General features: G+C 44.9%; 4 protein-coding genes across 4 annotated transcripts; 2 read left to right on the top strand and 2 right to left on the bottom strand.

Annotated features, from left to right (window-relative positions):
- Positions 1–1,011: 1,011 nt before the first annotated feature.
- dany (distal antenna-young) lies at positions 1,012–2,106 on the top strand. The gene is made up of 2 exons (XM_017241321.3): positions 1,012–1,216; positions 1,289–2,106. The coding sequence occupies exons 1-2, from the start codon at positions 1,012–1,014 to the stop codon at positions 1,951–1,953; spliced, it is 870 nt and encodes a 289-aa protein (XP_017096810.2). The 3' UTR covers positions 1,954–2,106.
- A 6,628-nt stretch (positions 2,107–8,734) lies between these two features.
- Gr58a (Gustatory receptor 58a) lies at positions 8,735–9,957 on the bottom strand. Its single transcript, XM_017240935.2, has 2 exons — positions 8,944–9,957; positions 8,735–8,887 (listed from the first exon to the last, which is right to left on the bottom strand). The coding sequence occupies exons 1-2, from the start codon at positions 9,955–9,957 to the stop codon at positions 8,735–8,737; spliced, it is 1,167 nt and encodes a 388-aa protein (XP_017096424.2).
- Positions 9,958–10,142: 185 nt separating this feature from the next.
- Gr58b (Gustatory receptor 58b) lies at positions 10,143–11,414 on the top strand. The gene is made up of 2 exons (XM_017240936.2): positions 10,143–11,156; positions 11,208–11,414. Exons 1-2 carry the CDS (start codon positions 10,143–10,145, stop codon positions 11,412–11,414), a joined length of 1,221 nt encoding a protein of 406 aa, XP_017096425.2.
- A 210-nt stretch (positions 11,415–11,624) lies between these two features.
- Gr58c (Gustatory receptor 58c) lies at positions 11,625–12,963 on the bottom strand. Its single transcript, XM_017240937.3, has 2 exons — positions 11,902–12,963; positions 11,625–11,845 (listed from the first exon to the last, which is right to left on the bottom strand). The coding sequence occupies exons 1-2, from the start codon at positions 12,961–12,963 to the stop codon at positions 11,669–11,671; spliced, it is 1,239 nt and encodes a 412-aa protein (XP_017096426.2). The 3' UTR covers positions 11,625–11,668.
- Positions 12,964–13,168: the final 205 nt, after the last annotated feature.

Below are 13,168 nucleotides of genomic sequence, written 5' to 3'. Positions count from 1 at the left end.
TTGTCAAGCAAATCCAGGCATATATGCGTACACAGACACGTTCATGTGTATATAATGTACGATATACAATACAATACATAGGGTATATTTTTTGCACATAGTTTTACCTAGACCTTAACTGAAATGGAACTTCCCCCGGATTGCGACAAATGCGGCATTTGCGGCAGGACTTTTAGAGCGAGGCATCCCTCGAGCAAGCCCCAGGATAAAATTGTAAATTGCAGCCCTAATGGGGCTCATAGATCGTAAGTCAAGATAGAAACAGATTCTTAAGGACATAGAAGATCCTAATAGGAGCAATTCTTAGTTCCTCCTAGTCCCAGCCCTAGTCCCAGCCCTAACCTCAAAATTTGTGACCCCTACCCAGAGAGTGCTCCACCCTGGAAGGTACAGTAGAGTCCCGAGTTGCAATGAGCTATGTAAAAACCCAATAGAGAGTGGTACGCCACAGATCGTATTTCCAGTCAAATACCCACAAATTGAAATAAAAAGAAAAAAGGAAATTAGGACACATATTTTAGTGTACGTCAGAAATAAATGTATAAATAAAAGTACGAAAATAAACATGATGATGAATAAAAAGTGAAAACTGAAAGCTTCGGGTTTCGATGGGCATGCTACCGCCACTGCGTCGAGTTGGCAGGCCGGAGGGGAAAGCATCCCTGCCGCTCTGCAGAAAGGGTCCAGACCGAAAGAAGGCCGAAAAGAAAGTAAAAAGAATGGAGAGAAACGGTGTAGAAAGAGGCATGTGGCGAACGCGAAGAAAACGGAGATGCCGATGACATCGCCGATTTAAATGTCAGCTGGCCCTGAACCCCGAACAGAACCCTTCGAACCGAGGCGCTGTCAAAAACAGTGTGTCGAGCAAATCAGACCGTCCGGCATAAGGCGACGCGAGTGAAATTGTGAAAAGCCCTTGATTGTAGACTTCCCGAAACCAGTCGAAAGTTCTTCATCGCTTCTTCGTTCGTTCTCCATTTTCGTGCTCTCTTCTTCGCGTTTCTACCGACAATGGAAAGATTCGGCGTGCCACGTGGCAAGCGTCCTCGGGTGCAAGTTTCCATGGACGATAAAGAACGTGCCATAGCCCGTATTCGAGGCGGCGAGACCAAGGCCGGCATCTCACGGGAGCTGGGCGTCCCGGAGTCCACCGTCCGGGGCTGGGTGAAACGGGCCGAGCAGCGGATGACCCGCGACGCGGCTGTGGGGCAGCAAGGTAAGTTTACTTGATGATTAGAATCTCATGTGGGCACCTTCTAACTCCAATGGTGGATCCTTCCTCCTTTAGGTAGCAGCAGTTATCCCTCGATCCTGGCCATGGCCATGGCGAAGCCCCAGATCAGCATCACCCCAGCCAGCGCCACCTCAAATGGCTTCACCCCATCGACGGTCTCCGCGCCAACCCCGAAGCCGCCCCAGAAGCGCACTAGTAACGGTCATCCTGTGCCGCGCCCACTGCCGACTCCAATGCCGCTGACCACCGGTCTCCAGAACCAGATGGCACCTGTGCAGCTGCCGCTACCGCTGGCGCTGCCCGTGCCACTGCCGCTGCCCATGCCAGTGCCCTTCCCTGTGCCGCCGCATAGTGACGACTCGTCGGACAGCCAGCTTCGGATCAACGCCTGGCTGCACATCTTCAACGCAGGCGTCCTGAACTTTACTATGATTACCACCGCTGCCCTATTGCAAGCTCGTGCCCGCGGCGTGGCGGATCGCTTGCCGTTGTGGCAAATCATCACAGACTTCGTGGAGGAAGCGGGTCGCAATGTGGCCGCCAACGGGGGCCGGTACGTGCTGGAGGCTCCACCATCGCCGACCGCCTCTACATCAGTGGCGGCTACGAGTCCACGACATAGGCAGAGCAACAGCTTTTCGGCGCCACGCCTTCACATCACGGCCGAGGACGACGAGGACGACGAGGACGCATCTACGGAGTCCGATGTGGATCCGTGATGACTCTTGGCATCCAGCGACTTAGATTTAGATTCATTACAAGATTAACAACATTTATAAAACACAAGCAACGCAGCTAGTCATAACACACAAAGCTTTCCAATCAGGATGTGATCCTTTTTTTTAAATCTTTAAGACTGCTCCTAATTAAATAAAGTTTTGAGGTAAATAATCTGAGGACACCTTTTCGATATGCAAATAAATCGAAATGCCAGTCAGTGGGATTATATTGTTTAAAGCAAATAATTGCATTTTAATTAGCAGCGAAATAAGTGCGATAATTGGCCTGGAGCCGGATTCTGGATTCAGGATTTCTGGCCGGGAATTGGTGGGGGAGCGGCTGAGCTGTGGCATGGTGTCGGCGGCTAGTGAATGAATCAGATGCGGCTGGCTTTATTAACCATATTATTATTTCATTTCGATGCGTGTCATGCAAATTTTACCTCTTTGGCCACCTCGTCCCTGGCCTGGTCCGGCAGTCGGGCTTCCACACTGCCGGACTGCCAGACTGCCAGCCTCCCAGGCTGTCTGCCTTTTGGCCGTGTCACGTAATTAAGCGGTTTTATTTGCGGCTTTGCCGCACATTAATTGGTCATGTTAAATGTAAAATTTCATTTAAGAAAAAAGTCAACGAAACATTCCATAAATGAAATATATTTGCCTTTTTTTTGCACATATTTGGCCATTTATGAAAATCATTTTGTAGTGGATTATGGATGAACTGGACTACGAACTGTTGTATTTTGTCGGTCGGAGGGGTGTAGGGTTAGGGCGAGAGGTCCTGGTCTGGGTGGGTGCCTGGTATTGCCGCCTCTTTGTGGATTTATCCTTTCGCGACCTGGCCAATTAGTGTGTTGTGACAAAAGCCCTGACAAAATGGCACTCGTTGCCCGGCCGAAAGTTATTCGGTTAGACAGGAATTTAATATGTATTTTTAAGTGATTGCTTTTTATTAGGAATGTTACTTTTCATTAGGGCCATAGAGTTGACAGCTATGTTGGCGTATGGGTTATGGCAATAAAAACAGCCTCCATATAGCCGTGTTTCCTATTTTCAAATTAGCCTCCGAAAAAAAAAACAACTTCAATCGGCAGGACCCTGTGGCTTTGGGCCAGCTCTCACCGATACCGGAACCGTATTAACTTGGCCCACAAACACCACCACAGCTAACGGGCCGAACTAAGCCACTGGAAATGGCCGAGCAGAAGGCCCCGCGATTATCCGCACAGTTCATCGGCGAAGGCGAGAGTGGCTTTAACATAAACTTTTTCCATTTTCCTCCCTGGGCCATAAAAAATATGGATAAGGGACACAGAGGTTCTCGCCGAGGCGCTCGCCTTGGCCCCGTTGATGTTGGCCGGAGATTTGTGCGGCTGCCTTTTCCGGATTTCTTTCGCCTTTTTGCGATTTTCCCAATCATTTTCGGCATTTTAATGCATGGCAGGGCGAAAAAGCCTACAAGGCACAAGAAAGGCCAGGACGAGGGCGATGAGGATGAGGACTCTCGCAAACGTGTACCAAGTTGATTATCGTGGAATATTTTTCAGCATGGATTGAGCCAGAGATTTGTGGTTGTGGCCTGACCTGATTTGCGCCCCAAAATCCTAAGCCCAGGGCTTTGCGCCTAGATTGCCCTTCGAATCCCACCTGCTGTTTGTGTGCTATAACTTTGATGATGAACTTGTTGAGGAAAACTTTTCGTGTTTGTTTCGTTTCTTTTTTTATTGGGTGGCAGTGCCATGGGGTGGCTGGGGTGTTAGTGTTAGTGGCAGTGGGAAAATGCAACTTTAATGGCCACGAAAACAATAAACGCTTAATGGAATGCTCCGGCCAAAGATGCGACGCTAGCAAGGTGCTGGAAATTGTGTGTTGAAACGGAAGCGGAAACGGAAATCATATGGCACATGGCACTCACACACGTGCACCCCCACACACCCACACAACTGCAGGTGCCATAAAGGCTCCTGGTTTTCGGGTCCGGCGTGGAAAAGCGCGGAAAAGCGGCAAACTTTCGGTCTATTCCTCTGTGGAGGAGGACACGAGCTAAAATAAAAGCATTAGGTTTTTGGAATTGGAATTGCGGTTGCAGCTGCCGACTGCCCAGAAAGTCATAAATCAAACACGTTTAATTAAACTTTACGCACAGGACCCCATCCACCCACAGCTCCTGCTCCCCTCCGGCCATTGCCAAGTCAAAGAAACTTTTCGACTCGGCACTAAGTAAAAATGCAATTAGAAATGCCGAGTCCTGAGCCAGAGGACTCGCATGGAAAGCGCTGCTCCTCCTCCCGCAACACCTAGTCACGTGGCAGAACGTGCATAACGGTTACTGGCAATGGCGGAATTGTAAACTTGGCCCAAGTACCCTTAAAGTTGAAGCACCATCGAATGGGATGCTATCTCCTAAATGGATGCAACGGCCACCAGCTGCGGCAGGTTCCCTCAATGCCAAAAATAAGTCGAAGATGCCACTTCAGTTTTTGACTACAGGGGAGGACCCGTAACCCGTAGAAACTATAAATCAGGTTTAAGGAGCTCAATAAAAACCAAAATATTATTCGGTACGAAATGAAATCCCATCAGTTTATTCAGAAGCCAGCTTTTCTTAAATTCCTGCAGCATCCGTTTCGTTCGGCGATCTTTTTTCCCCAAAAAGGAAGCCACAACTTGTTAAAAGCCACACAAATACACTGGCAGAAACTGAATTATGTGGCTGAATGTTTTTTCGCCACCTTCTCGCCTGCTCCTTGCAGTTATCACTCTGCCACTCAGACCGCACGACCCCCCACCACCCACTAAGCCGCCCAGCGCCTGTCATTGCGAAGGAAATCACGCAATAAACTAGCGGCGAAAACAAAACTTTAACTACTTTTTCCGCTGGCCGCAGAACTCTCAGGGAAAACTTTTTTTTGAAACAATACAATTTATATTTATGCGCCGAGGCGACGGGAGCAGCGATGACAACGGGGGGCTAAGGGTGGGGGTGTGGATATTTAGGGGGTGGTGATGACCCAGAAAACGGGCGGCGAAAGAAAGACCCAGGCTTTTGGCAAAGAACTGGAGACTGTGGGCAGGAGTTTATTTTAAGTGTTGAAAATAACTTGACCCACTTCTATGTGGTTCCCCCTGAGCCTCCACCGGGCGACGCCCTCAGTCCCCTGGTGTTGATAACTGTTTTTCCGGTCCCCCACCACCAGTCTCGGAAAACTTATCCATGTCCATTTCGAGGGCTCAATGCTGGGCGAAGCTTAGTCCGAAACTATTGCCAAAAGTTTATAACAAATTAATTGCATTTTAAGGGCATGCAAAAACCAGGGATGCAAAAAGTATTCAGTATCCCATTCAGTTCACTGGCCTGTGATGAAGTCTCCGGGAATCGGATGGGGCACCCGTCTTGCCAGGACGCCAGCGACATTGTCAAACTCTCGTTAAAGTCTGGCTTCTGAAATGATGCTGAAATTACAAAAACATTTCCAACTCAAAGGATATTGATTTTTGAAAAGTTTCAATTTCAAATTATGTATATATTTCTGTGCAAAAGGACTAGTTCATCGGACGAGGTTGCCAGTTAATTGCAATTTCAGAGCTTGATGACTTGGCACTATTTTCGGGACACAAATTTTCATAATTTCCATTTCAGTTTATTAGTGTCAAAGGACTAATTATATTGGTCCAAGGGGGAGGAGGCGTGTTTGCAGGATAAACTTGCCCAGTTTTCTAATTAGTTACCAAAAGAAATCTTATTTGTTCTCGTTTTGTGGTTTCGGCCATGTCACAAGAACAGCTTGCTGCAATCGATACACAAAACCTTGGCCAATTAACCCCATCCCGTCCGTCGGGCCATCCTTTTCCCAATTGGGCCGAGGATGGACGTGGGCTGGAGACCAGGGCTGGGGGCCGGGGGCTGACCTGAACTAGTTCGGAGCCGAAAACAATGGAAACAGAAGGGGCGGCTGGAGAACAGACGAAGAATGATGAAGTAGCAGCTCATAATGACCCAAAATCCTTTCAGTCCAAATGAAAATTCCCCAGTCGTGCGTATAATTGGAATTAATACAAAAAGCAGCTGGCGAATATCGAACCGGGACAGGAGAGTGCGAGAGTGGGTTAAGCAATCGGATAGATGATAGTTTGAGCCCCGCAGGTCAGATTTAATGGCCAAATCCTGCTCGGGGGCCCTGACTTCCTGGCTGCAAGCTTGATTAAATTTGATTTGTCAGCCGACAAAGAGGCACCAGTGTTTCAGGATTAGGACACAGTAGAACCAAGGAGGCAATGTCACCACGCTTCATAAACCTACATTTCCTCACAAGAACCTTATACACTCTTGCAGGTAATGTTTCTTCCAGTGCATGCTCATGTAGGTGATGTATTTTGTCGATATCTGGCTGAATTAATTGGCTCCGGCTGGGGGCGGGTAAATATATTATGATTTTTGGCCCAGGCACACAAACATGCACATATTTATTTATTTATAATCAATGAATCACCTTTCTCCATTTCCTTAGAAGAGTCCACCAGCCCCTCTTGCTCTTCTTCATCCGGGTCTTCCCCGTGAAATGCCTTTGGGGTTTTTGTAGTGGCACGAAAATACATTTGATTAATGGCTTTTAATATTTGATAACCTATGGTATGTGCTGAGCAATACAACAGGAGACAGGAAACAGCCAGAATATTTGGCGAGGTATTATTCCTATCAAGAAATTTTAATAAACCGCCAATAAAGCCAAATAATTAAACAGCATTAAAATGGCTGATTTTCCTTAATTTCCAATATCTCAATAATAAATTTTTTTCTTTTGAAACAAATTTATCTTTTTGGTTGCTTTTTAGTGAATATTTTAGCTAATTCGCAACCGATTCAAAAACGGAATACCATTTATGAATCAGGATTCTAGTCGCCTCCAATCTGCATTTGAATATTATAAAAAATGATAAATAAAATTGTTCACCAATTTTTGGTCAAAATCATGATGTTACCCCTTTGAAAAATTGCAAAAAATGGGCTCAAATTTTTGTTCCCAGGTTTTAATAGAAAAGGATCCCGCCAGAAGAGCTGAGATCGGGAGTGTATAACATTTGTGAATCTGCCAAGTATTAGTCGAGCTATGAACAATTTTCCTCTCAGAAATGCCTAAAATTGGAATAAAGCTTAACATATTTTTTCGGAAAAAAAATTTACCTTTTTAGTCACTTTTTAGTGAATATTTTAGCAAATTCGCAACCGATTCAAAAACGGAATACCATCCCTGAATCAGGGTTTTAGTCGCCTTCAATCTGCATTTAAATAGTGTCAAAGTTAATGAATAAAATTTTTGACCAATTTTTGGCCAAAATCATGATGTTACCCCTTTGAAAAATTGCAAAAACTGGGTCCAAATTTCTTTTTCCAGGTTTTAATAAAAAAGGATCCCGCCAGAAGAGCTGAGATCAGGAGTGTATAACATTTGTGAATCTGCCAAGTATTAGTCGAGCTATGAACAATTTTCCTCTCAGAAATGCCTAAAATTGGAATAAAGCTTAACATATTTTTTCGGAAAAAAAATTTACCTTTTTAGTCACTTTTTAGTGAATATTTTAGCTAATTCGCAACCGATTCAAAAACGGAATACCATCCCTGAATCAGGGTTTTAGTCGCCTTCAATCTGCATTTAAATAGTGTCAAAGTTGATGAATAAAATTTTTGACCATTTTTTGGCCAAAATCATGATGTTACCCCTTTGAAAAATTGCAAAAACTGGGTCAAAATTTCTTTATCCAGGTTTTAATTAAAAAGGATCCCGCCAGAAGAGCTGAGATCGGGAGTGTATAACATTTGTGAATCTGCCAAGTATTAGTCGAGCTATGAACAATTTTCCTCTCAGAAATGCAAAAAATTGGAATAAAGCTTAACATATTTTTTATTGGAAAAAAATGTACCTTTTTAGTCACTTTTTAGTGAATATTTCAATTAATTCGCAACCAATTCAAAAACGGAATACCATTCATGAATCAGGGATCTAGTCGCCTCGAATCTGCATTTAAATAATATAAAAGTTGATGAATAAAATTTTTGACCAATTTTTGCCCAAAATCATGATGTTACCCCTTTGAAAAATTGCAAAAAATGGGCTCAAATTTTTGTTCCCAGGTTTTAATAGAAAAGGATCCCGCCAGAAGAGCTGAGATCGGGAGTGTATTACATTTGTGAATCTGCCAAGTATTAGTCGAGCAACAATTTTCCTCTCAGAAATGCCTAAAATTGGAATAAAGCTTAACATATTTTTTCGGAAAAAAAATTTACCTTTTTAGTCACTTTTTAGTGAATATTTTAGCTAATTCGCAACCGATTCAAAAACGGAATACCATCCCTGAATCAGGGATTTAGTCGCCTTCAATCTGCATTTAAATAGTGTCAAAGTTGATGAATAAAATTTTTGACCAATTTTTGGCCAAAATCATGATGTTACCCCTTTGAAAAATTGCAAAAAATGGGTCCAAATTTTTTTCTTAGGTTTTGGTTGAAAGGGATGCTGCCAGAAGAGCTAAGATCGGGAAAGTATAACATTTGTGGATCTGCCAAGTATTAGTCGAGTTTTGAACATTTTTCCATTAAGAAATGGGAAAAAGTAAAAATGTATTTTCTGAATATTTTTATTGGAAAAATCGTCTAGATCTAGTCTTATTTAAATGGAACATCTTGCGTTGAGGCAGCTTATCAGGTTGCCATGGTGAGTTTCTTTTCCATTGTTCCTCCCAATAAGTGTTGGTAAATATTCCCAATGCACTTTACTAATGTTCTTTACTTGGTCTTCATATCAAATTGAATTAAAACCAAAACCTGCACTAAAACAAAGAAAAAGTAGACCAGGCTTGTCTGCTTGCTGAGCACAAATAGGCCACAGACCTTGTAAGTGGCGGGATGACAACGCAAATGATCCGAAAAGAGTTCCAGCTGAAAGATACTGCAGTGGTGAAAAATGTTGATTCAAATTGTGGCGAAAAGCTTACCTCTAATTGGAAATCGCGTTTGACTAACTCAAGGTGGCTAAATTGTTTTAAAATGTGGCCCGTTTTGGGGCCACTGGCTTGCGTGACATTATTCACAATGTTCATCAGCAATACGGCGCTCCAGTAATGTGAAACCACAACCAGTTGTCCCAAGATTTTGGTCAGGATGGTGGTTTCTATGGAGTGATTCCCGAATTGCACACCATGGTAAACCAGGTTGATGTTGGTCACAAACATTTTCAAGAGCAGCATGGCAATGGGAATGTCCAGCTCCTTGAGAATCTGTCGCAGCAGTCTCCGGTTTTCCGAGTGCAACTGAAGGAGATTCCGCATGACTTGCACTGATTCTGTGGCTATGGTTCTGGACAGGCATAGGGAGTTTCGCTCCTCGTGGTTCAGCGCAGAGTAGAGATCCTGGAGAGCCAAGTTTACCCGCTCCTGCTGCCAGAAGAGCAGCGAAAGGATCACATGCAGAGCTGCCGTCATGATGACAATGTATGTAAACTGCAGGACGTGGACCAATATCATCAGGAGATAGTTGAATTCCTGATCCGTATCTATCCGCATAAGCAGAAGAGTACACACCACAAGCGTGAAGTTCAAGAGAATAAATTGATGAAGCAGCAGGCCGCGAATTCTCCGCCTAAGATTGGAGAAACCAGAAGAATCGTCTTCCAGTTCCCTGACTTCCAGACAGTGGGCTAAGAAAGCCTTTTCCAAAGCTATTAGCTTCTTTCTCTTTCCCCAAGTAAGAAAAAAGCCAGAAAACATGGCCATGATCCTTGTGATGTTGGTGAGGCTGAAGGCCCACTGAAGGACTAGATTCCGTCTCATGTAGCTGGCATCGTACATATATCTGGGAAATGTAAACGGCAGAAGGATCAGGAGCAGTCCATGCAGGCAGGCGGTGTAAATAAGGTAGGTCCTAGAAGCCTTGGAGAACTGCTTATTGTTGATAGGAGCAGGTACGAGTCCACAGGCTAGACCGCAAATATAAAAGTATTTTAGCAGCATTTCGTCCAACTTTCACCGGCAAGCGACGAATGGCAACTGACCGGCAATCGATGGAAGCGCGGGTTATCCTCCCGGAAATCGCACAACCTGTCAACTCATTATCCTTCTAATGGAGCTTGACGGTCGACTTTTTCCTAATGAGTATATTATACAACCAGTTAACCGGCTGCCTTTACCCAAACAACATGTTGCATCCGAAACTGGGTCGCGCGATGAACTTGGTCTACTTTCACGCCCTTGTCTTCGCTCTGCTGGGCACTACCTTGAGGATACGTTCTTGGCGGAGAACTGTTCGCCTGGAGAAGCTTTCCTGGAAATACTTGCTCTACAGTGTCTTCCTGAGCAGCACCCTTTTCCTTAACATCTACTTCCTGTTTCCCAAAGCCATACTCGATGGCTACATTAAGTCCAACATCATACTGCAAGGGAACTTCTTCATGATGACTGGACTCCGGGTAATGGCTCTTCTGGGCTGCTACGGTACCATTTGGGTGAAACGCAAGGAAATCATTGGACTGTACGAGGATGCAATAGATTATTGGAAAAAACACAGAAGCCTTTTGAGGGCCCAAGTGGACAGGAACGACCTTAAGGAGCTTCAACTATCACTAGCCCAGAAGATTCTGACGCAGATACTAGTGAGCTATGCCACAACCATGTTCTCCACGGTAATCCAGTACCAACTCCTCGGAGTTGTCAATAAGTTCAGCCTAATGGCGTTGGCGGCTAGGATATCGCATTTCTTTCACTTTGTTGCCTTCAAAGTGGCCTTCTATGGAGTCCTCATACTGTTGGAGAATCAGTTTGGGGTCGTCCACCTGGCACTGGATGGTCTGCACAACCGGAAGGACAAAAAGCGAGTGAGTGCCCTCCGTTGCATAGCTTCAATGCACTGGGAAACATTTCAGCTGGCCAGGAGAATCTTTGCCCTCTGCGACATAGCCAATGCTGCACTGTTCACCAACATGTTCATGACCACCGTAAATATCCTATACCATGCTGTCCAGTTCAGCAATGAAACCATAAAGTCCAGCATCTGGGGCATGCTCTTTGGAAACGGCTTGATTATTTTCAACTTCTGGGGCACTATGATGATGATGAATATGCTGGACAAGGTGGTCACTTCGTGCAACAATGTCGGTCAGCATCTAAAACAGTTCAGCGATCTGCCACGCGTCAGCAAGTCCTTTCAGAAGGAGGTAAGTGAGTTGTTTAAATCATGATTCAATACTTTAGATTCTTCCCTGAAGCTGGACATTTTTACGATGGAGGTGAGGCGCAATCGACTGGTATACAAGATCTGCGGTCTTGTGGAGCTGGACAAGCCGGCTTGCCTCAGCTATATTGGCTCGGTCCTGACCCAAGTTATTATCCTGATGCAGTTCGACTTGAGGCAGAACAACCAGCCACACGAACATACATATCTCACACAATTGAGCAGAAACACCAGTGAATAGATTCAAGATTCCCAAACTAAGTTTGTGTCCTCAATAAACCATTTATAGTAGCTTTTAGCTTTTCGAAAATAAGGATATTTTATGGCATAAAGCTTTATTTTATGGTGGATAAAGTTACAAAGTCTCCAACAGGAATTTATGGCTTGAGGTCTGTGAAATAAAAAGGACACAAAGTTAATCGAAAAGGATACCCCAGCTCTGATTTTGAAGCTTTTACAAAGCTTTGGGGTGAGTTCGAAATAAAGTTTTGGTCCTTAGCCATAAATCTTGTACGCAATCTGACAAAGCACCAGGACATTGCTCAGGACCGATCGGGTCATTTTATGAACTGAAGAATTGCTCAAATCAAACAATCCTGCTATGTGAAGACGCCGCACCCTCTGAGGTTGCCTCTGAAGTTTCCGGTTTAAATATAAAAGGGAAAACTCCAGCTGAAAAGTTGAAAAAAACAGGGTTTTTAAAAACACCGATATTTCTTAATACCTACCTTCCTGGAGAACACCAATTCCAGTCGGTTTTCATACTGGGTATCAGAATAAGTCACAAACCAAAGTCTTTCTATGGAGTCACAAAGCTCCTTCCATTTTTTCTGATTAATTTCAAAAACGGAAAACTGCATCATGAGCTCAACGTGGTGGACGAGGAACATAACCGCAGAAAGGATGCCTTTCCACAAATGGAAGTTCTGATCGTACTCCAGGTAGATCCACAACCGGAACAGGATGGCTATGTTGAAGATGTAGGTGGTTAGCAGGTTGAAGAGCAGCTGCCACTGAAAGATCTCCAAGAGCTGCTGGAGAACTCTATCCAAACGCAGGCATCTATTCCAAACACGCTGCCAGGCGCCCATCACTTGCTTCAACCCTATTTTCCGGATGCGACCATTCCGCTTGGGAAAAGTTTTCAGGTCCTGGACCATTTCGCGGACATTCTGAGACATATTCTCCAGCAGCCAGTTCCCGCTGACCTGGATCATGTACACCGTGAGGTCCACATAGCTTACGAGGAGGAGCATCAGAAGGGCGAAGACCATGGCAGCCGAAAATAGTGGAGCCATAGCTCTTAGGAGCTTTGAACTGATTTTACATTTGATGAGGGAGTCCCGAAGCATCAGCTGCTGCGCCACCACAACAAACCGGGAGCTTGTAAGCAGGAGCTTCCACAGGCAACGGTTACGGCAATCATTTCCCAACGAGAAGCTGAACCTGCGGAGCATGGCCAGGAGCTCATTGCCCAGGCACTGTAATCGGCGCCTCTGGATCCATACACTGCCCATGAGGAGGACGACGGTTACCAGCTTCGCCAAGCCCACCACATTGTAGACGATTCCAAACATGCCCGTGTCCGGACACTTGTAGATATTGCCTGTCAGAATGACTGTGGCGAAGGGCAGGACCAAAACGTAGGCCACATCCAGGAGCAGACAGTAGGCAATGGTGGGCACATGGTCATGCCTGAAGTACTGCTTCCGGGGATCGTAGTGCAGGTTGCTCAGTCCAATCAGGCGACTGACTTCAAAGAAAATCCGTAGGAGAGTCAAGCCACCCATGCTGCGGAAGGATTAGGTCTCAACTGAATCCTGAAATCAATATCAGCTTATTTGTTTGGCCAAGGGTCACTACAGGACTCCCACGGGAATCTGGGAAGTGTTAATACTGCCAGGACATGCAATAGGAAATAGAGATTAAATACTACAAGAGTCAAGGATTTTCAAACTAAAAATAGGCGACTAGTACGAGGACAAAAAGGGTAAA

This window comes from Drosophila bipectinata, chromosome 2R (assembly GCF_030179905.1).
Source record: "Drosophila bipectinata strain 14024-0381.07 chromosome 2R, DbipHiC1v2, whole genome shotgun sequence".
Taxonomy (NCBI): domain Eukaryota; kingdom Metazoa; phylum Arthropoda; class Insecta; order Diptera; family Drosophilidae; genus Drosophila; species Drosophila bipectinata.
This window is presented reverse-complemented; position numbering and strand designations above follow the sequence as displayed.